Genomic DNA, 26,728 nt, shown 5'->3' with positions numbered 1-26,728 from the left:
TGAATTAAAAACAATGTTGAAAACTTGTAGGTACCTATTTTGTGCTACTAGTTTGTATTCTATGTAAAACTATAGAATATTTGTATTTTATAAAGTTTTCAATTATATTTAAGACATGATTTACGAAAAAAAATGAAAAAAAACTTTACAAAATCACTTTTTATTTTTTAGAAATGTGAAAAAAAAAACTTTTTTTCTGATGTCCACGTGGACAATGGGGGAGGGGGGTAGGGGTCAATGAAAAATCGACGCTTGTCCACGGGGAGGGGGGAGGTGGTCGAAAACCATGAATTTTCTGCCCACGTGGTATATGGACGGCCCCTAAAGAAATGAAAACGAAAAATATGGCATTTTTTACATTACTCGCGTTTAGTATCATACGGGCGTAACTGCAATGATTGATGTCTCTTCGTCGGTTTTCTGTTTCAGGAGTCCCTCAGAAATTCCGATTTCACGGTAGTTTCCCAAGGATTCCACGGGAGTCACGCAAGGATTTCTCCAGGAGTTCTCTGAAAACTCCTCCAGGTAATTTTCCCAAGAGTTTCTTCAGAAATTTCAACTGGGATTCCTCCAGGAAGTTTTTCAGGGATTCCTCCAGCAATTCCTCTAGAAATTATTCTAGGGATTCCTCCAGAGCTCCTTGAGGAAATCATCGAGGATTTGCCCCAACAACTAATCCAGGGATTTCTTCAGGAATTCCTCTAGGGATTCTTCCAGAAATTCCTCCAGGGATTCCTTCCGGGTAATTTCTGCAGAAATTCCTCCAGGACTTTTTCCAGGAATTACTGCTAATTCATCAAGGGATTCCTTTAGAAATTCCTCCACGTTGTCCTCCAGAAATTGTTCCAGGAGTTCCTCCATGCACTCCTCCACAAATTCATCCCGGAATTCATCCAGCAATTCCAACAGCAATTCTTCCAGGAATTCCTCACAGGGATTCCTCCTGAAATTCTTCCATAAATTCCATTATTCATTCCTCAAGGAATTCCTCCAGGATATATTCCAGGAATTCCTCCAGCAAGTACTCCAGGAATTCCTCCAAGAATTATTTCAGGAAGTTGTTCCGGGAAATACTTTAAGAATTCTTCGCGTAAATTCCTCCAGGAATTGTTTTAGGAATTCCTCCAGGAATTCTTTCAGCAAATACTCCAGGAAAACATTCAGGAATTCTCCAGAAATGAAAAATATAAAAATAACTTTAAAAATTCCTCAAGGAAATCCTTTAAGAAGTACTCTGAAAATTTCCACTGGAAATTTAAAAAAAAATCCTTCACATGAATTCTTCCAGAAAGGAATTCCAGGAATTCCTCCAGGGTTTTCTCCAGAAATTTCTTCATGAAATTCTTGGAGAAATTCCTGGAGTAATTAGAGAGATTCTTGATGGAATTCTTGAAAAAACTCTTGGTGGTATTCCTGAAGGAAAGGTGGAGTTCTTTGAAGGAATTCTTAGTAGAAGTTTCGAAGGAATACCTGGAGAAATTTTTGGAATATTTTAGAGGAATTCTTGGAGTAATTCCTTGAAAAATTCTTGGAGCAATTCTTGAAAGAAGTCTCGGAACAGATCCTGGAGAATTACCTGAAGGAATTCTCCGAAGAATCCCTGAAGTTGTCCTAACAGTATTTCTTGAAGAATTTCTGGAGGTTTCCTGAAAAATCTTTAAGTAATTCATGATGGAATTTCTTGAAACAAAATCCCTGGAGGTATTGCTGGTGAAATTGGGTTTTTAAATTTTGAAAAATGTGTTATTTTTTTGATTTTTTACAAAAGAGTACCTTTTTCTAAGTCACTATGATTTTTTTTTCAGATTTTTAGAGTTTTGTTTTGGTATCTAAAATAAATTTCAAAGAGATTTTTTTAAACCACCTTTTGACAGCTGGGCAACTGTTTGACAGCTCCGCCCAGTACAAACTGCGACAAGGGGTGATTCGATAAATCGCTCCCATACAAACTTCAAATTGATTTTTAAATAAGTTCCCGGACTCCAAAATTCATGAAATTTTGGATTTCGGCTCAATTTTGCATGCAGATTCAGAATATGGAATTATCTCAACACCGTTAAAGAAGCTAATTCCTGAAGGGATTTTTGGCAGAAGTCTTAGAGGGAAGCCCGGTGAAATTCTTGGGGAAGGTCCTGTACGAGGAGTCCCAGGAGGAATGTCTATAGAATCCCAACAGGCATTCCCGGAGGAATTCCCATAACAATCTTATCCGGAGATTAAAAAAAAATATTCTTGAATAAAATTCTCTAGTGATTCTTTCTGAGATTTCTCCGAGGAAAGACCATTACGCGTATATACTTTGGACATTTCCATGTTATTTTGCCCCAATTGTCCAAAATATATACGCGTAATGACATGTCCAAAATTTCTCTTATCCCTGGAGAATTTCCAGCAGGAACGGTCTGATGAATCCCAGCAAGACTTCATAATGGTTTCCATCAGAAGATCTTAGCAGCTGGAGCAATCCCAGCTAGAATTTTTAGAAGAATCTCAAGTTTATTTCCCACAGGAATTACTGGGAAACTTTGGACAATTTCTGAGGTAGGTTGTCCTCGTAGAAAAGCTTTTAAAATTCTAGCATGATTTTTTGGAGGAATTTCAGATGTGATTGCTTAACGAATTCCAACAATAATTCTGCAGGAACCATCAAACCATCAAAGAATTTCTCATGAAATACTCCTATGGATTTCTCCAGGATTCTTCTTCTTCTTCTTGATATATGTCCCAACTGAGCAAGAACCTGTTTTCCAGTTTTATATTCTATTAGAATTTAGCTCAGCTATTAATTTTATGCTCTATCGCCATTGCACCATTTGATCATTTTCTGTCATATGACAGGCGTGAAGATATTTTAAATCCAAATTAGGTACGTCAAGGAAATTTCCTCAATACCCTCTTTTTTTTCTCCTCGGATATGTGCCGCTCGAAGTAGTTGTTCCGGTTAGTTCTTCAAATGTATCTTCGGAGTTTTATAGAAATGCCTTCAGGAAATTAATAAAAAATAGTTAAATCCACATTTTTTACATGTTCCCAGCAACACATCCACAAATTTCTACAGAAATACTTCAAATGATATTTGCGAGAAATCTCTGGAGATGCTCCAGAAGGACCTAACAAACATTTTTGCTAAGGAAGAGTTGAGTATTTTTAAATAAAAACAAACAGTAATTAAACTGCTCCTGCTTCTTTGGAAATCCTTGGAGGAGTTCCAGAAGCAATTATAAGAGGTATGCCTGAAATAATTCCTTGTAGAACTCCTGAAAAAATATCTGTAAGAACCAATAATTACTGGATAAATTTTAGATAAATTCCCGAAGGAATCCATGGAGGAATACCTGAGGAAAACTTATCATTAAAAAAGAACTTGTATAAATTTCTTATGCAGCAATCACTAGGTATTTTTTTTTGATGATTCCCTCAAAGGAAATTTCGAAGAAATCCCTGAGTAATTCCCGCAAGAATCATCGGCGGAATCCCTGCAGGAATTTATGTAGAGATAACCGAAGAAATTTCCGAAAATGGCTGCTTCATCTCCGATCAAACCACCTCGTTGTCATGATACTAGCGCTTTCGAATATACTGCATCAGTCTTTCCCAGATTGGTCCTGATCACCTTAATAGCTGCAACTTTGCTAGCACACAGCTCTCCACGTTTGCATACGATGGTATTCCGGCTCTTTTCTGGAATCTTTTGGATAGGATACAAAATCGTTCACTAGAGTACGTGGCTACTTACATCTGAGGAGAGAGGATGGAAATCTGACTAGTATCGAAAGGAACTTGTACATTTTATTCAGTTTTTTTGATCAGCATACTTGAAAGATGAAGTATTAAATAAAAAAAATATCTCATGTAAAAAAACTGTAGCGTATTATATCAGTTGGGTAGGTGCCCCTATTTTGGGTACCTACCGCAATAATTAAGTCATTTTTAAACCTAATAACTTATGTTTTGGTACACCGATACGTAGTCTTTAACCCTATAAAAATTCAAATATAAATAAGGTATAAAATTTACTTGATTATTGCGACAAGTGTCCAAAATAAGTGCAACTGCCCAAATAGTACAATACCCTACAATCTATAGTAGTTCCTTCATATTCGCTGCCCAATCAGTGCATCTCATCGAAGATGTGACGTTGGCCCGACTTTGTCTTCTCGGTATTTAATCTGGCGTTGTTCCTAGTCGAAAGTACAGACTGATCAGCACCATCTTGAGATCCCGATCTCCAAACACTTTGCGCCTTTTGGCTTCCGGCAAGCTCTGCAGAAAGACTGAGTTTATGTAGTTTTCTTCCGCTTTTCGAGCACCTCGGGGACAACGGAGCGGCCGACTCGGTTCGCACTGACAACCCATGTCCGGATCCATGACCTGGAAGGTGCCGTTCCAGCTGGCCGATCTTGTAGCTAAGCGGATCTTGACTCCGCTGTGTTTTTCCGACTCTTTGACGGGCCATTGAGCAGGATCCAAGTCAACCCGGGTGATGCTTGCTGGATTCCTGTTTTGGAATTGGATGCCATTAGGTTGCGAAACACTTACGATAAATACGGCGTTTTAGCCTCTGTCGTTAGTCTTACCTGGACGGTATCTGGATGCTACTATCCTATCTTGACAAGAATGGCCATTTCGTTCTTTAATCACATGGCCACCCAACCGAAAGAATTCCATTTCCGAATATAATTGTGCGACACCGAAGTTTGTGCTATGCAAAACAAAACAGAAATCAAACACCCACCGTTGTTCAAATAAGGGCTAAACATAAATATAATCATCTGTATCTAAATGAGCAATTAAACTGTCCATAATTACACCAATTATTTATTACACGTTCGACATTACTTTAACTGTGTTTTCAATTAGTTTAGTAGATATTTAGCTGAATAATTATTAAAAATTTTTGATATGAATTTAAAAAAATGTTGTTGATGTTCATTGATTACGCTCTGATTCGAGCGTTATCTCGAAACTCTTCCCGATTGACAGATCTGCGAATGAACATCGCATTTGTTTTGGTTCATTTCCTTACTCGCTACAAAAAATGAACCACTCACCTCACTCGAGTCGACAACCGGAATCGAGTGAGAAAAGTCATGTGACGACGAGGTGAGAATAGTCGACTCGAGTCATTCGCCGTGCAGAATGAGCACAATTGCATTTTACTAAAGGAACCGTAAGGCTCCAAGACCTGCGAAAAATCAGGTACGTTTGCAATACGGTAGTTGGGTGGAAAAAATACCGTAAAAAACCTGGAATGGCTGTTCAGTGCCATCGATGCCAACGGTACGGACACGGCTCAAAATATTGCAACCTTACGCCGGTATGTGTCAAATGCGGCCAAGCCCATTTGACCGGAAATTGCAAGTTACCGACAAAAAAGGATGGCCCTAACAAACGAAACACACGTGAGCAAATCATGTGCGCTAATTGTGGAGGCAATCATACGGCCAACTACAAGGGGTGCAAATCGAGGAAAACATATCTGCAGTTACGACAACAAACGAATAAGCGAAGAGCCGGAAACAAACAACCATCTACCAGTTCCCAAAACGTGATACGTCGCCAGGATGGAATCAACTCCGCAGTACCGACTATTTCCCAAGCATCGGTAAATACACCGTTGGTTGAAGAACGTGGAGATCGGCACTTTTCTCGACCCCTCTACTCCCAAGTACTCCGCGAGGGGGTAGGTGCTAAAAATCAGCATAACCAACCAGCCATGCACACAGACCTCTTTACGATATCGGAGTTTATGGGACTAGCTCGAGACCTCTACTTTCGTTTGCGAAGATGTACGTCAAAGGAAGATCAGTTTTTCGCCCTGTCGGAGCTAATGATCCAGTACGTCTACGATGGCAAATAGAAACCGCAACAGCACAAGTGAAAACAGCAATTCCACGCTGGAGAGTACAACAATGGGACATCAAGCAACAAGCACTCTGGAAACCTCCGATGCACCCTCTGACCTAGTTCACCCTTCTGAGAACTGGAGAGCTGAAAATCGTCCCGAACTAGAGCACAGAGAAGGAGAAGGAGGTTTCCAGCTTGCTATCCATGGCAAGTATAATACGTTAAGTGAAATTTCGCTCCCTGATGAACCTCTACGTTGCAGCGCATTATCCGACGAGCATCAGATCAACACGCAAGCGAGAATCATAGCTCTTCAGTGGAACATCAGAGGTCTCTGGGGGAACTATAATGACCTAAAATTAGAAGTCACCAAGCATCAACCACTCGTCATTGCACTGCAAGAAACACTTTTTCTCGGATCGGACAACAGGTCACTACAACTTCTGAAAGACTACGAATGGCGATTCAGGGCTGACCAACTATCGCGACAGAGAAACGTTGTATCCCTCGCTGTTCGTCGGGACACTTCATTTTCATTTCTAGACCTACAAACCTCACTACCCGTAGCCGCAATCACCATGAAACACCCCGTAGCTGCAACTTTCGTGTCTTTGTATTTGTCGCCTCAAATCACAAGTAGTGAGCTTGAAAGTCAGCTCAGTCAACTTCTTCAAGAGTTGCCGGGACCAGTCATCTTGATGGGCGACTTTAATGCTCATAGCGCCATCTGGGGTAGTTCAGTAACTGACAGCAAAGGGATCAAAATTGAAGACTTCCTCAACACCCACAATCTCTCGCTTCTGAACAATGGTGATCATACAAGATTGGACCCCGTATCTGGGAAAACGTCGGCAATTGACTTGACGATAGTCTCCAATCAAATTGCATCTAGCTTCCTATGGAGCGTTAATGGAGACACCTGTGGAAGTGATCACTTCCCCATATTCATTAGCAGTGCTATCCAAACTCCCAACATAACCCTCAGGCGCCGATGGAGATACAAAGAAGCAGACTGGATGGCCTTTGAAAAAATCGTCGAAGAAACTACTCCAAGAGACTACGATATTTCTTTGGAAGAATTTGTCGACATAGTCAGGAAAGCAGCAGAAAAATCAATTCCACGCACAAGCGACAAACCTGGTCGTAAATCTGTACCCTGGTGGAACAACGATGTTGCCACGGCTATCAAAATACGAAGAAAGCGACTACGAGCATTGAAGCGTATCCCAGAAAACGATCCCAGGAAAGCGCTGGCGCTACAAGAATTTAGGGACGCAAGAAACTCGGCAAGAAAAATCATCTGTGCTGCAAAAGATCAATCATGGAATGACTTCTTATCGAGCTTCAACTCCGACGAGCCGGTTTCACTGTTATGGAGGAAGGTGAACACCATGCGAGGCCAACGAAATCTGCGAAAAACGCCAATATTAATCAACGATAAAGTGGTGGACGACCCCCAAGAAATTGCGGAATTGTTCGCGGACCACTTCTACGAAACATCAGCTACGGAGAACTACAACCTTGCGTTCAGAAAAATAAAATCAGCCACGGAGAACATCGAAATTGACGTCGGAGATGGAGAGGAAGATACAGTGAACAGGGACTTCCAAATTCAGGAATTGATGTGGGCGCTCGACAAAGGAAGCGGAAAATCGGTTGGGGAAGACTCTATTGGATACCCAATGTTAAGACGTCTACCATTTTCGACCAAATGTGTCCTGCTCAACATCGTCAACCGCATTTGGAGAGACGGAATCATACCAGATCAATGGAATACGGGTTTGGTGATTCCGATACCGAAGCCTGGGAAGAACCACAAGGAAGTAAATAACTACAGGCCAATTACCCTACTTAGTTGTGTGGGGAAACTAATGGAACGTATGGTGAATCGCAGATTGATTAGTCAACTGGAAGCGGATGAAAGAATCGACGGTCGGCAGTATGCATTTAGAAACGGGAAAGGTATAGACAGTTACCTAGCGGATCTCGAAATCGCCATGCACGAGCCACTGGAATCTGGGAAACACTGCGAAGCAGCTCTACTGGATTTATCGAAAGCCTACGATTCAGCATGGAGGTACCCTATAACAGCCACTCTGGTATCTTGGGGTTTCCGTGGACGCATTATGAAGTTCATAAAGAGCTTTCTACTAAATCGTTCATTCAAAGTGATTGTTGGGGGAGCTACGTCTACAACCAGAAGCCAAGAGAATGGAGTGCCGCAGGGCTCGGTATTGTCTGTGACCCTTTTCCTGGTCAGCCTTCACGAGGTCTTCAATGTGATTCCAAGAGGTATTATGATATTCGTTTACGCTGACGATATCCTTCTGCTTTCCATCGGCAAAATACCAGCAGCGGTTAGGAAGAAACTTCAGCAAGCAGTACAAAACGTCGAGGAATGGTCCAAGAAAACAGGATTCGATTTGTCAGCAGAGAAATCCAAAATTATCCACATCTGCAAGCGCCGCAAACACCGCATACTCCCTAGCATCAAAATACGCGGCGAACCGGTAGATATAGTGAAATCGGCTAGGGTACTAGGAGTCACAATCGACCATAGAATGTCATTCAAGCAACATGCAGGCGAGCTTCGCGGAAGGACGGCATCAATCAAGCGACTATTTGCAGTTATCGGTGGACGCTGGAGCAGTGGCCCTAGAAGTACTCTACTCAGGATTCACAGAAGCCTAACAATCCCTAAACTGACCCACGGAATACTACTGGCTAGTAGAGGAGGCAAGAAAATACCGAAAATTCTGGAAGCCGAGTACAACGCTGTCATCAGAAACATAAGTGGAGCCTTCCGAACCAGCCCTATCGAATCGATGATGGCCGAATGTGGCGAACTGCCTTTCCACTACACATGGTACCAGACACTCGTACTCAAAACTATCCAGTGGATGGCACAACATGGAACATTAACTGAAGCACCGTTTGCAACAAGAGCTGATGAACACTATTTCGAGCTGACAGGATTGCACATCCCATCCATTGCAAAAAAACACCGAACAGGTTGCAGACCATGGTCGGAACCCGGAGTGCATATAGATTGGACTCTAAAAACACAGCTTAGGGCAGGTGAACAACCAGAGAAAGCCAAAAAACTATTCTCGGAAATATCATCCGAAAAGTACGAGGGACGAACAAAAATCTTCACTGACGGTTCGGTGTCCGAGGAACAAGTAGGATTTGGTATATCTGCTGAGAACCTAGAAATTCACGGCCGGTTACCCGACGGATGTTCGATATACTCAGCTGAAGCCCACGCAATCGTAGCTGCCCTTCAAAACACCAGAGATACAAATCCGGTAGTTTTCTCCGATTCGGCCAGTTGTCTAGCTTCAATAGAAAAAGGGAACTCTAACCATCCTTGGATACAACAAGCTGAAATACTTGCCAGGGCCACAAACGCCTCAATTTGTTGGGTACCAGCCCATGTGGGCATCTTAGGTAACGAGAAAGCCGACCAGCTTGCTGCAATTGGGCGAAGAGATGCTGCCCCCAATATGCCCATTCCTGCAATGGACGCCAAAAAACAAGCTAAATTCTACTTAAGATGTAGCTGGGAAAGTACATGGAGGTACTCAAATGAAAGTTTTCTTCGAAAGGTCAAAAGCACAACGATTCCCTGGCAAGATAGGAAGTCAAATAAGGAGCGGAGAGCAATAACGCGCCTTCGGATTGGCCATACCAATATGTCACATCGAGCAATCTTCTCTCGAGAAAACAACATTTGCAACACATGTGGAGTCGAAATAACCGTTCCGCATATACTCACGGACTGCCGTAAATATGATACAGAGAGATCTGAAATCAAACTAGACACAGACATCAGCGATATCCTAAGCAACAATGAAACAAACGAAGAAAAGCTAATTCAATTTCTCAAGAAATGTAAATTACTAAATAGTATTTAAGTATATTCCTTTTCCTTTTTCTTAGTGTTACGGAGGCGAATGACTATTTGTTAAAACCTCGTTAATAAATAAATAATAATAATAATAACCTGGCCACAATGATGCATAAAGCACTAAAGCGGACCGGAAGTGTTGGTGAGCCAGCCCCCACCTTTCACTTGCTAGTTTACACTTTTGCTAGGAAAAAAATAAAAACCATTGTTTATTTTAGTTTTTGCTAATAAATCACTTGCATCAACTACAGGCCTACACGATTCCAATTGAGGTCAAATTTAACATTGGTCCCTGAATTCTTATGGGAGCCGCCACTATAGGAACACTACCACCACTTTTATAGGTGCAAAGGAGCAAAAAAATAAGAAAAATAATTGTTTGAAATAGGTTTTTTGGCAAATCCTTAACAAAACTGAATTAATGTTATTAATTGGGTATGCTGCATCTATCAAAAATGTTGTTTGCAAGCTTTTTGGTCGAAACAGTGCTGAATTGCCACTACCACCACTATTGGTACTACCTCCACTAAGGGAGCTTTTACCCTAAGGAAAATGCAAAAAAGTAAGTTTTCTCATACAAAATTCCATACACAATTCAATCACGATGCGCTCCGAAAAAACTATATCGCAAAAATCAACGGTTGTTAAAAAAGCGCACGAAATCGGCAAAATAAAACACTGTGCACACAGGCATTTGGATTGGTCAACGGGCGATTCGGAAAGGTATGTGATAGCGATCTTGTGAAGAAAAAAACAACTACACATTTTTTATGTTATGTTGTATAGTTATTTCACCAGTTTATTCATCCGTTTTCCATGTTCATCATTCATCTCGTATTTATGTCAACAACACTTAAAGATAAGAGTGTATATTATGCTTACCATTTTTACATTTTTTGCTCTTGAATTTAGTTTCAAAATTTTAAACCCTTCAAAAGCGAACCGAACCATGTGTTGCAAATATCTCTTCTATAGTTTCAGCGGCGAAATAAACTGAAAATCGAAACTTATTCAAATTACAATCCTTTCTAGTGTTAAATAGTGTCCGATGGTAAAACAAACGCATATTAGGACTAACTTTATAGTTGTGTAAAGCAATCGACTGCGGGTCGCACAAAAAAAAAACCATGAATTGTATGAACGTGAATGTGTTCGCCATTGAAATCTTCTACATAAGAGCAAAACTTTCTCATACGCTACTGATTGAATTGTCTCACATATCCTCTTAATTAAAACACTTCATACGCAAAATAAAAAACGGACAACGCAAACTTCAGGGTAAAACAAGTTCAGAAACGCGTTATATTCTCGACTCTCCTTTGTAATTATTACTGTGTTTCACTAGCTCAAAAAGATTTGTTTTCCTTATAGTAAGACTTCAGTTTTCAGCTTTTCTCTCGCGAAGTTATTTTTTAGGTTTTGCAGTATATCAATGTGCTATAGTAGTTATTATAATTTACTGTCTCATACTTATTTGCAGTATAATTACATTTTACTTTGTATTTCATTCCTTCTTTTTTGCATTTTCTTTTAATATTATTTTATTAAATTGTAGAAGAAAGCGTAAAAATCAAAACATAAATTAAACACATATGTTTACGTTAGGTTCTTCATCTTGTGGGTATGCATGTATTTTCATGTATGGGTTTGTAATTTCAAATTGCAATCCTGTTTTTTCATCCTATATTATATGCATTTTAGTAAAAAAAAACTGTTTTACTTTCGCTCTCATTTGATAAAAGGAAAAATAACTAAAAAGTTAACGCTAACAAACTAAAGAAAAGCTTTAGTTCGGTTCGTTCTTGTCGTCACCCGCCGTTGACGAGGAAACAGACGTTTTACGTTCTGATTCCTCCGGCTTGCTGCCTTCGGCCCCGGCCTTTTCCTCGCGGGGTTTAGCGCTGCCAAAAATGGCCGCTGCTTGTTTAGTTTCTGCCAGGGCATTCAACGGAGTAGCCACGGTCCGTGGTTTCAAGTTCAACTTGGGCCTACCGGCGTCACGTTCCGCCAAACTGAGCGGTGGTGGACCTTGATTTGGTTCTTTTCTTCTGTCACTATCGCGGTGTTCTCTACGGCCACCTGCCATACCTGCAGCTCCTCCTCCACCTCCCCCTGGACCTCCTGCGTATCGCCCATAGCGATCACCATCACCACCACGGTTGTAGTTGTCTCCCCTGTCGCTTCCACGGCCATCGTGCTCTCGGCTCCAGTCATCTCGACTTCCTCCGTCCCGGCCGCCATCGCGGATCTCGTCTCCAAAGTTACCGTATCTGCCTCGGTTCGGCCCACGATCTGTAGATACAAAAGTTAATAAAGCAGTTTTGTTACCACAGTTGGGCCATGCATCCAGCTTGTACAACGTAAACCATGCTCATAATCAACCTCCGGCGAGACCCAACTTTTCTTACACATCCAAACTTTATGTTCCCAGTATATTTTATAAAGGTTCCAGCTGTCGTGGCAGTTACATAGTTCAAACAATTATTCTGAAACTTTTTTTTGTCTTAAATAACATATCGTCCTATCCAAAATCAATCTAATTCTTGCAAATAATTCATAATTACAGTATACCTACTCCAAAAAAAATATGGAAGTCTTCTTGTTACATAATTATATCTGGTGTTTTTTTAGGTTTCGATTTATTATACCAGATAAAATATTCTTGACTTTCGAAGTTTTTCCTACACGTTTTTATGAATGAACACAATATAACAGACACGAAAACAGAAACATCTAAAATTGATACGAAGCCCAATGTTTTGGTATGTAGAGATAGTTTTTGATCCCTTACCGTTGAAATTATTAGAACGCCCGCGGTTTCTATCGTAGTCGTTTCTGCCAAAGTTGTCATTACCGTAGTTTCTATCACCGCCCTGTCGGTTGTTGTGGCTTCCACCTTTGTTACTGAAGCCTCCCGGACCGCCCCGGTTTTGCTGGCCGCCTCCGCCACCTCTTTTGTTGAATCCGCCACTGAAAAGGGTAAATGATTGATTGAATATAAATACGTTTTTCATCTCTGCTAGGGCGCAGTCTGTCAGTCCAGGGTAACCCGGCACAGCATTTCAGATTGCTATTTTTTCAAAAATATGGGAAAAAAAGTTCGACCAAAATTAACAAACGTATAAACAAAACAACTTAATCCTCGAGTGATCGCGGTGTTGTATTTTGTACAACACGTTAAAAAAAATCTTACTTTTTGTACTCAGCATTAGCGTGGTGCTGGCGGTGGTGACAAACCGTGCGAGTTGCGGAAGGTTAAACCACAATAAAGTCACGCACAAAGCTTGAACATTTAGCTTTTTATGGCAAGTGTTAACAAACAAAACAAACAGCGTTGCCGAATCCACGTATTTTTGGCATTTTTGTTCTCTTCGTCATGGGGAGTTTTTTGAAACCTGTCGAACTCAGAGTTCGACTCAAATCCTTCAAAACCAAGCAGAGTTATATGCCCAAATTTTAGGCAGTTTAGTTCCGTTGCTTAAGAGATATTAGCATGGGATAAAAATAAAATTTCCGCTACAGTCAACTTTTTTTTGGATTCCATTTAGGTCCCAATTCCCAAAACTTCAATGCAATCGATGAAATTATAATTTAGCGCAAACAGTTCAAAATTTGCATAGGATTAACTATGGAAAAAGTTACACTTTCAGACAAAAAATCTCAGAAGTCGCCCCTTGCTCCCTTAAGGACAGACTTATTGGAGTCCTAAAATGGCTGCCACAGTGGCCGACTTTGGCACCTACTCACGATTTCGAGAGAACAAATCAAGCCTAACTTTACCAAACACCGTAGTAAAATCCACGAACAGAGAAAATTGAAGGGGAAGTTCGCTGTTCCCATAGCAACTCATACATTCAGCATTTCTGAAACGTAAGAAATCTTGGTATTTTTTCACAAAACATCCCCAGAGGTGAGTGATACAAGTAGTCCTTAACGAAATTCAGCGTCTCATGTGAAAATCTCTTTGGTGTTTGATAAAGTTAGACTTGAAATTGTAGCGATCTCGCGAAGGTTGAAAACATAAATCATAGAGTCGGGCGAAGAGAAAATAGATTAAGAGAGTGAGTGAAATTGAGAGTGAGAGTCTGGAAAGAAAAGGGAAATATAGGAAACTGGTGTAGAGTGGAACTGCACGCTAACCTGAAACTACCCATCGCCTGGGTCGCTTCTATACGGATTTTCATGTTGTTAGCAGTTGTCAGAATCCGGGTAATCCGAAAACCCAGATTGGTTGAATCTGGGTAAAGATCTGGGTAATCGGCACTTTGTCACTTTCCGGCTTGAGAATATGGCAGCGATCAGGCGAACGCAGGCAATTATGGATGTTTCCACGGAAAATATGAGGATAAATGACGGGAAAACAGTGAAATTCTTCCAGGGAACTGTTTTCCTGCATCAGGTAAGTGAAAAGCACATGGGAATTAGGAGCTTTTTATCAAAAATCTAAATTGGAAATAAATTAACAAAATCAAGGTCCCGGAGGAGCTGGGTACCGGTTACCCAGATTTTGCAACCAACATCGGTAACCCAGATTTGAGTAAAGGTGCCTTTATTCAGATTAGAGTAACTGCAGTTTTGCTCAATCTGGGTCGCTTTGACACCAATCTGGGTAACCGAGGGTTAGCGTGTGAAATAAAATCAGAACTGTTTAGACTGGCAATAAGTTGAGACGTGTTTTATTTGATACTGGAAGAATATCGTTATCTTCAGAAGTGAACTTATCAGCTGGCGACTAGAATAAATAAGAAGAATTTTTTTTTAGATAAGTTGAAATATTGAAACTAAGTGAATTTTTATTAGCCAGTAAGTTTATTGCGTGCTGAAATAGTGAATTTTAAGAAACATCTCGACGTAAGTAATCGTTTTGCCTAGCATTTTGTTCCAGTGAATTATCAAAATCTATTGAATTTTATTGTGTGGCTGTTTAGTGATTTTATTGTTCTGAGACACCATTGTGTTTTTTTCTCCAGAACTATTGTGAATTTTAGCCATTTTGGTAGTAGTCACCAAGCGCAACGAATTGTTAATATATTTATTTGAAAGTGGACACCAATTAATTACCCGCCATCCAGCGCAACGAATTGTATAGATTTATTTAGAGAACATAATAATTTGACCGCCATTCTATTGTATAAATTAAGTGGCGTGGTTCTCATTGTTCCATTTACAATAGCATAATACCATAGCTCAAACTTCCTATTCAATTCCTTCCACAGCATCTTGCACCGCTCAGTTCGCCCCTGCATCTCACAAACGCATAGCAAGGAACATTGCGAAACGGAACGGTGATAGTGTCACCCATAGCATTGAAAGAGAGAAGGCTCTTCGGCATTCGGCACCAGTGAGTTGAGGAGTGTAAACAAACAGCCTACCGACAGTGAAGAATAGTGCACTAAAGTGCATACAGCAAGTGCATAGCGGAAAGGAGTTTGAGTGCAGACGGTCTAAAAAAAATCTGGTTTAACTGTAGTGCGACTGTGTTTGGAAGAATTAGTTGCTGAGTGCTGGGGAATTTGGTGTTTGCTGCTGTTGCTGGGCGTACTACCGCTGAGTTTTTGCTGCTGCTGTTGTTACTCTGCGAGGCTGCTGCTGTTGCTGTTGTTCGACAAGACGGCTGCTGTTGTTCGGTGAGGCTCCTGCAGTTGATTTTACCACCGGTTATTTTTGTTTTTCGGGCCGCTCGCTGGATAACTTCTTGTAAAGTAGGTACGTGTATTTTACTATTTCTATTTGAAGACAAGTTTGAGTTTTTTTTACATTGATTGCTCGTTTTGTTTACATTAAAGCATGGCTATGGCTACTGCCCCGGAACCATATTTGCCTGGATCCATACCGTTTTAGCAATATCTTGAACAGCTAGAATATATGTTCGAACATAACCAGTACCCCGTTGAACGTTACAAAACATCTTTTTTGGCAGTATGTGGAATTGAAGTTTTTACCGAACTAAAAAAGCTGTTTCCCGCGCAAGAACTTAGAGATTTGTCTTATAAACAAATGACCGACAAGTTGAAGCAAAGATACGACAAGGTCGATTCGGAAGTTATACATTGTTATAAATTTTGGACAAGACGACAAGCTAAATATGAGAAGTTAGAAGATTTTGTAATTGCTATCAAGGTTTTGGCGGAGAAATGTGCATTTGGGGAATTTAAAGAGAGAGCGATACGGGACATGCTAGTGATTGGTGTTTACGACTCAACTTTACAAAAACGCTTATTTGACGAGGAAGAATTAACAGCTTCCAAAGCGGAAAAAATCATCCTTAATCAGGAGATTTCTTCCAGTCGAACACGATTACTGAATAACGATGACAAGAGAGTTAGTATTGTCAATAGATTGGGTCCTAAGCCGGTTAATCCCAGGGGTAGATATAGGAGTAGAAGCAGGAGTTACGATCGAGAAAACTCATTTTCCAGAGGCAGGAGCAGCGGCAGATATCCAAACAGAAACAGATATGATTCAGGAAAAACTTCATATTATTGTTCGTTCTGCAAGAAATCGGGACACACCCGAAAATATTGCTACCGCTTGTTACGTTACAGTTATTTTGTTACAATTTGGCATTAGTCTAAGTAAAGCGTCACCGAAATGAGCTGCAATCGTAGTGTTGTAAACCACTGCGCAATTAATGCCCGCTAAAACGCATACGCCAACCGCCAATTTGAAATGTAATCGTTGCTCCGACTAACGATTATACCGACAACAAATGCCGAAACAAAGCGTCGCTGCAAGCCTGTCATCTCACACACTGCCGCAACTGATGAATACAGAAGCGCAAAATCAATTCATTGCAAGTTTTTGCCACGTCACCACACCATCATTCCGCTGAAGTTTCTCGCTAGCTGCGGGTGCGTGACCACGACAGGCATCGGGGCAGCAATCCGCGTGGAGGCCAAGATTCGCAGAATCGGAAGAACATCAGGTAATTAGGTGAAGGATCCATGAAGTGCATAATTAATTGGGTGAACGATCTGTGAATTGCAAATTAAACGGGATCACCTTCTAAGCAGCCACACACCGCTACCACGAAGGCAGCTGGTTTGATCGTCCGGCCGAACGTCGCGAGTACGGTGACTCCGCGGAAGGAACGCCGATTGGCCAACAAAAGGGATCCGCCTACAGAACACCAGCTCGGAATCAAGAAAGAGCGGGAAACGCCGGGAACCAGAGTCAGGTAAATTCCAGCATTTCCATTGAAACACCCAGGCTCTAGGAAAACCCATCCTAACCTAGAACATTTTCGTGAACCAGCGCACATCCGACATCCACGTGGCTCCGACGAGAACGAAAGTCCACATTTATCCGAACCCCAGAGGCGAAACGGTGCGGACGACAGGACGCTAGAAAACCATCAAAACCCCATTGGGTAAGTCGCCGGTAACTCGGAAAGTGGTTGAAAATGCTAATTAATGTGGATTCTCGCAGGGTTTTGTTGCGGACTGGCTTCGTGTCCGGACATCGGTTTCCGGCAGCTGGATCACTGTTGCAGCGACGGGCACCATCAAGTGGCTGCTTTGAATCCCGAAGGCCAAGTGGACCCCTTGCAAAATCATCGTGGCACGGAATCATTCGGCGGAATTAGGAGACAGGATCCGTCGGACGGAAGGTCGTTGCCGAAGGCGAGGATATTCCGAAGGTGCAGTGCGTCACTAGCACGAGGGATATCGAGCCACGGAGTCAGCACTCAGGACGAATAGCCTTCAGTTCCGGTACAGCGGGGCGGCATCGAAGGGTGCAATCCGACAAGCGCGTTCGAAGGAAGATGATCAAGTGCATCACGGTGGTCGCTTCCAACCTGGCTTCCAATTCTGCCGTGAACGAGTCAACCGAGCAGGTATCACGGTCGGCGTGCACGCCGACAGCAGCACCCATGGGCGATGGCAGGTAATGGTTGCGTGAGCGGAGAGCATGATTGCGGCACCGTGAGTACGTTATATTTAAGGAAATGAAACGTGTAACCTAGTTAAGCCACAGTTAGGTTGTGAGTAGGGAAGAGCTCAGGAATGCATCAGCTAATACACACGTGTTAAAATGAGACTATGCCTTTTGTGATTTAATGTTGGTGCGATAGCCCTCCAGTGTATGTATCCGTTTGCTCTTTGGTACTTCGCTCTACCGAGCCGGGGAAATTCACAACATTGGCGCCCAACAAAACGAACCATTTTAGTTTGTGGTTTGTAGATTTTAGAATTTGTGTTCTGTTTGTGACACAGTTCTGTTATTTTGTAGCACATTTGTAGAACCTACCACATTTTTAGTTTTTGTCTAGTTGGCTAATTAAGACCTTTTGGATCATGGATCCAGCAAGCCTGTCAGAAGAAGAGATCAGTTACGAACTGGCCTTGCGCCACGTAAACAATCTCGGAGCACTTCCTCGCAGGGCTAGAGCCGTTCGCTTGCGTGCTCTTATGCAGGAAGATGAGATAAAAGGAATACTTTACGACAATTCCTCCCACGTTATGGATGTAGGGGACAATATCAGTCAATGTCAATCTCGCGTGCGCGAATTAATACCCGAAGTGGAAGCAGCATTGAAGCGCGGTGATCTCCCAGCAGTTCGTTTACTACGGTCGCGGTTAGTGCACTATCGGGACAGACTATCCATCGTGGATCCACCGGTAGCTTTCCTCGACACGCACGCAGCCGTGGCGCTTTTAGTGCAGTTTTCCCTGGAAGATGTGGACGATGCGCTAGGAAGAACGAAGAAAAGTGCCAGACCAGTGAACAGTGACAGTGCCAACAGAAGCAGTACCGGTGCAGTTCCAAAAGGGACCACACAATCTTCGACCGTGACTGAAGGAGACTTCCTAGGATTCGACGAGAATGGACATCCAGTCAACCATTCGGGTACATCGAATCAAGCGTCCATCATCCACGCTGAGCGACAACAGCCACACACAGCATCTCCAGTGACCGATCCTATAGCAGCTAGACCTCAACGCGACAGCTCAACACTCCACTACAACGAGAGAGGCGCTGCATCATTGGAAGCCATGCGTACCACGCGAGGAAGAGGTTGGAGCGCGGTTGGTCAGCGAGTCGTCCCGAACAACAGGTTTGAAGCGCAGAAAAACTCCAGCTGGCGAGAACCAACAATGAGCAGCACCATTCCGCCACCGCCATATGAACCGATAAGAACCGAAGCGGGCGAAGCTGATGCGAGAGGTGACTACAACCAACTGCGGACCGATCTACTGCGACAGCTGAACTACAGGCCACAAGAACACGTTCCAAGACCGCTGTTAGAAGAAAGAAGAACGCTGAAGGCCATCCATAACTGGCCGTTCAGATATAAGGGCGAGAAGGATGGGTCGTCGCTGAACACCTTTCTGCAACGTGTGGAAATATTCGCTGCATCGGAAGGAGTAACGGAGGATGTGCTGCTAAGGAACGTCAAACATCTGCTTCTGGACGACGCGCTCAACTGGTACAGCAGTGTTTACGTATCGGGAGAGTTGGTATCCTGGGACGATTTCAAGCGGCTGATCAGGCAAGAATTCTTGCCGGCGAGCTACGCCTACATTCTGCGGGCCGAAGCATACCACCGCTTGCAGGGCGAAGAAGAGCCGTTCTCCAAATTCTACCAGGATGTATCCACTCTCTTCCAATACGTGGATCCTCCGGTGACTGATCAAGAGAAGCTCTTCATCATCAAGAAGAACATGAACTCCACGTATGCTCCGATTGCCGCATCACACCACTCCATACGTCTGCTGGTAAAGGCGTGCAAGGAACTAGACGAACTCCGGAAGCTACAGCATCATCAGCGACGCATCTCGCTACCGTATGGAGCACTGATTGAACCAGCGCTGGCTACTCCGAACTCTTCGCTGCGTCCGTCGAAGCCACAACCACCGCTCCAAAGATTTGGAAAGGTTCACGCTTTGGAAACGGAAAGTTTTCACAGTTATGGAGAAAGCAGTTCGCCAACAGCCTACGTTGCAGAAGCTGAACAGGTAGCGCAGGACGAGGATAAGATGGACCAGCGAATGGAAGCCCTGCTACAGCAGGTGAATGCGTTGAAGCTGAGATTCGACCGTCGAGAAGCAGTAGGAAGACAGCCGCCCAACCAACAGTTCCCGCAAATGCCAGCGAGCAATCCTAACAACCATCGGCAAGTTCCTGAAGTAAACAACGCTCGCGATCCACCGGCGGCGATGATTTGCTGGAACTGTGACGAAGGGGGACACCGGTTCATGGACTGCGCCAAACCCCAGGCAGTACTGTTCTGCTATCGCTGTGGACAAAAGGGATTCTCGTTGCGAAGTTGCCCGACCTGTCTTCAACGCTCGGGAAACGCGCAAGCGGGGAGCCAGTAACAGAGGGTAGGACATCCTCGCCTCAATTCGACGATCCCTCTACAATTCCTGACCTAGTTCAGATCAACTCACTGATCATCAACCCCGACAACGACAATCGTCCGCACGCAGTGGTAGACATACTCGGGAAACAAGTTACCGGATTACTCGACAGCGGTGCCAACTGTTCGATTCTAGGAGGCGACAACGTAAAGATGGCGCAGGAGCTAGGCCTGCAGCAAATAGCCCTGGTAGGAGGCATCAAGACGGCAGACGGAACGGAGCATCGCATACAATCGTACACCCGATTGCCGATAGCCTACAACAACAAGAATGAAGTCGTGTCGATGTTGCTTCTTCCCACTTTGCCGACTTGTGTGATCTTCGGGATGAACTTCTGGAACGCCTTCTGCATAAAGCCTGTGTGCTGCACGATTAACCTGGAGTCTGAAAAGGAGGTCGCGCCGCAACAAGAATCCATGAAAGCGTTGTCAGAAGAAGAGAAGCAGATACTGGACGAAGCCATAAGCCACTTCCCGAAGGCCGAACCCGGAAGACTCGGAAGAACAGACCGTTACGTACACCGAATCGACGTTGGAGAAGCGAAGCCACGAAAACAGCGCTACTATCCCATGTCCAAGTACGTTCTCGACGAGGTGAATAAGGAGATCGACCGGATGCTGGAGCTCGACGTGATAGAAGAGGCACTATTCTCGCCGTGGAACAATCCGCTGGTTGCCGTGAAGAAGAAGACCGGTCAGTACCGTGTCTGTCTAGATGCCCGTCACCTTAACTCGGTGATGGTTAACGAGGGGTATCCCATCCCACAGATATCGGCAATCATGAACAACCTCAGCGGATGCACCTACATCTCGGCGATCGACCTAAAAGATGCCTTCTGGCAAATGCCATTGGAAGAGAAATCCCGGCCGGTGACAGCTTTTACAGTCCCGCAAAGAGGTCACTTCCAGTTCAAGGTCGTCCCCTTCGGACTGTGTACAGCGAGTCAGGCTCTGGCACGGCTAATGACGCACATCTTCGCCGACCTGGAACCTCACGTATTCCACTACCTGGACGATATAATCATCTGCTCACGCACCTTTGACGAGCACATCAAGCTGATGAAAGAAGTGGCAAAGCGGCTAAGGGACGCTGGACTGACGATCTCCGCCGAAAAGTCGAAGTTCTGCCTGGAGGAGATGAAGTACCTGGGATATGTGCTGAATCAAAGCGGATGGAACGTAGATCAGGAGAAGATTGAGTGCATCGTGCGTTTCCCAGCTCCGCAATGCAGGAAGGAGGTACAGCGGTTTTTAGGAATGTGCAACTGGTACCGCAGGTTCATTGCGAACTTCTCCAGAATCGCAGTACCGCTGACAGAGCTGACGAAGACGAAAACCAAGTTCCGGTGGACGAAAGATGCAGATGACGCGTTCCTGAAACTCAAATCAGCCTTGGTAGCAGCACCAGTCCTAGCGATGCCAGATCACACGAAACCGTTTGCCATTGCATGCGATGCGAGCGATGTAGCGATTGGTGCGGTACTGACGCAGGAGACAGACGGGGAAGAACATCCTATTGCTTACTTCTCCCAGAAACTGTCCTCGTCAGAGCGAAAGTATTCTGTGACAGAACGTGAATGTTTGGCCGTCATCCGGGCAATAGAGAAGTTCAGAGGGTACGTAGAGGGCACGAAGTTCACGGTACACTGCGATCACTCTGCCTTGAGCTATCTGAGATCAATGAAGAACCCTACAGCACTCATGAGTCGCTGGATACTCAGATTGAACGCCTTCGACTTCGACATCAAATACCGGAAGGGAGAAATCAACACGGTACCGGATGCTTTATCCAGAATTGTCAGCACGATGGTCTTCGCTGCAGATGCTTCCGTCGATCAGTGGTACCAGAAGTTAACGGAACGAGTGCAGCAAGACGGGGCTAAGTTTCCGGACTTCCGTCTGGTGAATCAAGAGCTTTACAAGAACTGCAGCTGTAGGAATGAAGAAGGCGCGCTGACACACCGGTGGAGGAAGGTTGTCCCGCTCAATCAGCGAGCTGAAGTGATTGCGAAGTTCCACGATTCAACATCAGGAGCGCATCTCGGATTCCAGAAGACTTGGCAGAAGCTGCAGAACCACTTTTACTGGCCGAAGATGATGGAGGACGTCGCACGGTACGTGAGGGGATGCGAGACATGCAAAGCCAGCAAAGCGCCGAACAGAACAATGATGCCGAACATGGGTGGTCCCAAACCTGCCCGTGTACCTTGGGAATTGGTGTCGGTCGACTTCGTAGGTCCTTTCACTCGCTCTCGTGCCGGAAATACGGTGATGCTCGTCGTAGTTGACTGGGTGACGAAGTACGTCATCGTTCATCCGATGAGATCTGCGGACTCCGTCAAAATGGTGGAATTCCTAGAACAACACGTCTTCCTACGATACTCTCGACCACGGATCATTCTTTCGGACAACGGCAAGCAGTTTCTGTCGGCTGCCTTCAAAGCGTTGATCGCCAAGCACAACATCATTCACATGAAGACTGCGTTCTACTGTCCGATGGTGAACAATGCCGAGAGAGTGAACAGAGTCCTCATAACCTGCATACGAGCCCTGTTGGATGAAGATCACCGAGGCTGGGACGAAAACCTGCAAGCGATCGTAGCAGCCATCAACGGAGCGAAGCACGAGGCGACCGGTGTCAGCCCGCACTATGCGAACTTCGGTAGGGAGCTGATACTGCACACTGATCTGTATACTCAGCAGGAGTTGAACACACCCGACGATCCGAAAGTGGCGCAGGACGTACGGCTATCGGCGATTCGTCGTATCCACCAGTTCATCATCCGGCGCATAAAGAACAACCACGAAAAGACGAAGCAGCGATACAATCTGCGGACACGCGACATCGTTTTCAAGGTTGGTGATCTCGTCTGGCGTAGAACCTTCACGCAGTCTTCCAAGGTGGATCACATCAACCGCAAACTCGACTCCAAATTCGCTCCGGCGACGGTGGTGAAGATCCTGGGAAGCAATCTCTACGTGCTGGAAGACGTGAAGGATGGCAAGCGAGGACAGTATCATGCCAAGGACATAAAGCCAGACTAACGAAGTAATTCCACAAGCTATGTAAGCAGCAACAGCTGTCAACTACGAATTATCTTCGGAGAATCACCAAAATACGCGAAGCGGTCAAGATTCCATGGTGCAGAGCGAGAAACCAGACAACGCCCAAGGGTAGCAGAAGGAACGCAGTGAAGAAGAAAAACAACGCGCTCCGGAAACACGGAGGACCCTGACGGTGCTGCACCGCACAAGAATCATCTCTGCAGTGGAGTCTAGTTCGTTGTTCAGCGGCACTCATCAGACAACGGAGCCTAGGCAATCTCGGATTAGCTCCCAGTCGAGCTCCCAAACCAGGTCGAGCGTCCACAGTCAGGTGTGATGAGCAACAACTTTCATAAACTACCTCTCCACCTTGACCATTATACAGCTATGTACGCAAATTCGTTTGTCGACAAGAACTTCGCAAGAAGTAAAAACACGCTATGCGGTCAAGACAACGGTTCATCAGCAGCGAGAATCAGCGGCACATCAACACTTCTATCGCGCCAAGAAGTGTACCGCGCGCCGTTCGCGATCGTGAGAAATCGCACCCTGCATCTTTGGAAACGGGGAGCAGGGATCTCTGCAGTACACCAGCTGGCTTCCGGATAGGAGGAGTGGAGAGTCGGAGATCGACGACCAACAATCGGTTCGACGCGGCTCGAAGCTTACGGCCACTATCGGGCGCAGCGGAATCGCACCTGGGAGTACTGGGAGAGGAGGAGTACGTAGCAGCGCCTACGGCAGGCGAGGGAGATTGGGACCCCGAAAACTATCCAGTGAGTAGGGAGGCTCCAAATACCGGAAATTGAGACAACGCGATAAGACTACAACCTACGGCAGGTTCGGGAGATTGGGACCCTGAAAGCAACTCAGCGAGTAGGGAGGCTCCAAATGCCATAAACAGCGACTGCATGAAGCCTACGGAGGGCTCGGGAGATTGGAACCCTGAAAGTTGGAGGATGGCCCCAAATACCAACAGAAGTGTCGGCACAGCGAAGGTAGGAGGACACAGCCGGCGAGGGAGATTGGGACTCCGAAAGCTAGTAAGGTGACGCCAAATGCCATACAACGGACAAGCTATGCAGACAGCGAGCAGGGAGCTGTTAACGACGAGCCTACGAGCCACCGAAACACGTCTTACGGCAGTGGCTAGAGGACCAAGATCTCAAGCGAAACCTCGCCGTTCCTTGCAGCACAGTGGACCAACACATCAGAATCATCTGTCGCACACGGTCTAAACCTCAAACACAACGAACCGCCAGACAGTGAGGGACCCTTGGCAGTCGACCACGGAGTTGAAGGACCTGTAGCTTCGCCGCCGATCATCCGATCGGGCACCAAAACTGCTGTGGAGAATCCCACCGAGTGACATTGACAAACTTCCAGGCACAGGTCTTGAACTAAGTGGTAGTCGGTTGCATGGGGGTCACTACGAAAAACTTCCATAAAAGCAACGCGACCGGGGGGCGCGGTAAAACCTCCTTTCTGGGCTCGTAGTGATTCAGGACGACCAAATCCGACCTTTACTCAATCGTGACTGACAACATCCACTGTAAACGTTCATATATTAGCCAACACTAGCCGTAATTTTCGTTACATGTTTTGATCTTTAGTTTTATTGTAGCTCTTAAAACTAGAATAGATCATACTGAGTGTTTTGCCACAGGAACGGCATAGCACAGAAGATGGGACAAGAACTAGCGCAGAGACATTTGCTCATTTGTGAGCGTTCAGATCACCTTTGGCAGGACTTGCTGCCGTTATGTTTGTTTTGATTATGTTTTGAGCTTTTGGATCTGGCGAACAACAAGGTTCGCGTTTGTTAGTTTTGGCTGTAGTTATCAACATCTTGAGGTCTGCTCAAGCGATAACCATCAGATCTGCTCAAGTCTCTCTGCGACTTCTTGAGGAAGTGAGTCTGAGAGTTTTTTGTGAGCTGCCTGTCAGCGCTCACAAAAAACTCTGCGCCTGTGGTAAGGTTGTGTTACGTTACAGTTATTTTGTTACAATTTGGCATTAGTCTAAGTAAAGCGTCACCGAAATGAGCTGCAATCGTAGTGTTGTAAACCACTGCGCAATTAATGCCCGCTAAAACGCATACGCCAACCGCCAATTTGAAATGTAATCGTTGCTCCGACTAACGATTATACCGACAACAAATGCCGAAACAAAGCGTCGCTGCAAGCCTGTCATCTCACACACTGCCGCAACTGATGAATACAGAAGCGCAAAATCAATTCATTGCAAGTTTTTGCCACGTCACCACACCATCATTCCGCTGAAGTTTCTCGCTAGCTGCGGGTGCGTGACCACGACAGGCATCGGGGCAGCAATCCGCGTGGAGGCCAAGATTCGCAGAATCGGAAGAACATCAGGTAATTAGGTGAAGGATCCGTGAAGTGCATAATTAATTGGGTGAACGATCTGTGAATTGCAAATTAAACGGGATCACCTTCTAAGCAGCCACACACCGCTACCACGAAGGCAGCTGGTTTGATCGTCCGGCCGAACGTCGCGAGTACGGTGACTCCGCGGAAGGAACGCCGATTGGCCAACAAAAGGGATCCGCCTACAGAACACCAGCTCGGAATCAAGAAAGAGCGGGAAACGCCGGGAACCAGAGTCAGGTAAATTCCAGCATTTCCATTGAAACACCCAGGCTCTAGGAAAACCCATCCTAACCTAGAACATTTTCGTGAACCAGCGCACATCCGACATCCACGTGGCTCCGACGAGAACGAAAGTCCACATTTATCCGAACCCCAGAGGCGAAACGGTGCGGACGACAGGACGCTAGAAAACCATCAAAACCCCATTGGGTAAGTCGCCGGTAACTCGGAAAGTGGTTGAAAATGCTAATTAATGTGGATTCTCGCAGGGTTTTGTTGCGGACTGGCTTCGTGTCCGGACATCGGTTTCCGGCAGCTGGATCACTGTTGCAGCGACGGGCACCATCAAGTGGCTGCTTTGAATCCCGAAGGCCAAGTGGACCCCTTGCAAAATCATCGTGGCACGGAATCATTCGGCGGAATTAGGAGACAGGATCCGTCGGACGGAAGGTCGTTGCCGAAGGCGAGGATATTCCGAAGGTGCAGTGCGTCACTAGCACGAGGGATATCGAGCCACGGAGTCAGCACTCAGGACGAATAGCCTTCAGTTCCGGTACAGCGGGGCGGCATCGAAGGGTGCAATCCGACAAGCGCGTTCGAAGGAAGACGATCAAGTGCATCACGGTGGTCGCTTCCAACCTGGCTTCCAATTCTGCCGTGAACGAGTCAACCGAGCAGGTATCACGGTCGGCGTGCACGCCGACAGCAGCACCCATGGGCGATGGCAGGTAATGGTTGCGTGAGCGGAGAGCATGATTGCGGCACCGTGAGTACGTTATATTTAAGGAAATGAAACGTGTAACCTAGTTAAGCCACAGTTAGGTTGTGAGTAGGGAAGAGCTCAGGAATGCATCAGCTAATACACACGTGTTAAAATGAGACTATGCCTTTTGTGATTTAATGTTGGTGCGATAGCCCTCCAGTGTATGTATCCGTTTGCTCTTTGGTACTTCG

The 26,728-nt window shown here is 44.9% G+C and overlaps 2 protein-coding genes across 4 annotated transcripts; one reads left to right on the top strand and one right to left on the bottom strand.

Moving 5' to 3' along the window:
- Positions 1-11,543: 11,543 nt before the first annotated feature.
- Positions 11,544-13,941, bottom strand: LOC109403312 (heterogeneous nuclear ribonucleoprotein A3 homolog 2). Its single transcript, XM_062857611.1, has 3 exons — positions 13,898-13,941; positions 12,549-12,727; positions 11,544-12,049 (listed from the first exon to the last, which is right to left on the bottom strand). Exons 1-3 carry the CDS (start codon positions 13,939-13,941, stop codon positions 11,544-11,546), a joined length of 729 nt encoding a protein of 242 aa, XP_062713595.1.
- LOC109406285 (uncharacterized) lies at positions 12,734-20,088 on the top strand. 3 transcript variants are annotated; one of them, XM_062855402.1, is made up of 2 exons: positions 12,734-16,682; positions 16,771-20,088. In XM_062855402.1, exon 2 carries the CDS (start codon positions 18,055-18,057, stop codon positions 20,077-20,079), a length of 2,025 nt encoding a protein of 674 aa, XP_062711386.1. In that variant the 5' UTR covers positions 12,734-16,682; positions 16,771-18,054; the 3' UTR covers positions 20,080-20,088. The 3 variants fall into 3 exon arrangements, with proteins under 3 accessions (XP_062711386.1, XP_062711388.1, XP_062711387.1); XM_062855404.1 differs by having other exon boundaries at positions 12,734-16,934; positions 17,012-20,088; XM_062855403.1 differs by having other exon boundaries at positions 12,734-17,126; positions 17,186-20,088.
- The last annotated feature ends 6,640 nt before the right edge of the window (positions 20,089-26,728 follow it).

The sequence above is a fragment of the Aedes albopictus genome, chromosome 3 (assembly GCF_035046485.1).
Source record: "Aedes albopictus strain Foshan chromosome 3, AalbF5, whole genome shotgun sequence".
NCBI classification, from domain to species: Eukaryota; Metazoa; Arthropoda; class Insecta; order Diptera; family Culicidae; genus Aedes; species Aedes albopictus.
The sequence above is the reverse complement of the archived record's forward strand: the minus strand, read 5'-3'. Positions and strand labels throughout refer to the sequence as shown.

Coding starts and splice junctions, on each gene's coding strand:
- LOC109406285 (XM_062855402.1), top strand. CDS start 18,055: ATGGATCCAGCAAGCCTGTCAGAAGAAGAGATCAGTTACGAACTGGCC.
- LOC109403312 (XM_062857611.1), bottom strand. CDS start 13,941: ATGAAAATCCGTATAGAAGCGACCCAGGCGATGGGTAGTTTCAG. Junction 12,728..13,897: donor CAGGCGATGGGTAGTTTCAG/GTTAGCGTGCAG, acceptor TACCCTTTTCAG/TGGCGGATTCAACAAAAGAG. Junction 12,050..12,548: donor GCGTTCTAATAATTTCAACG/GTAAGGGATCAA, acceptor TTGTATCTACAG/ATCGTGGGCCGAACCGAGGC.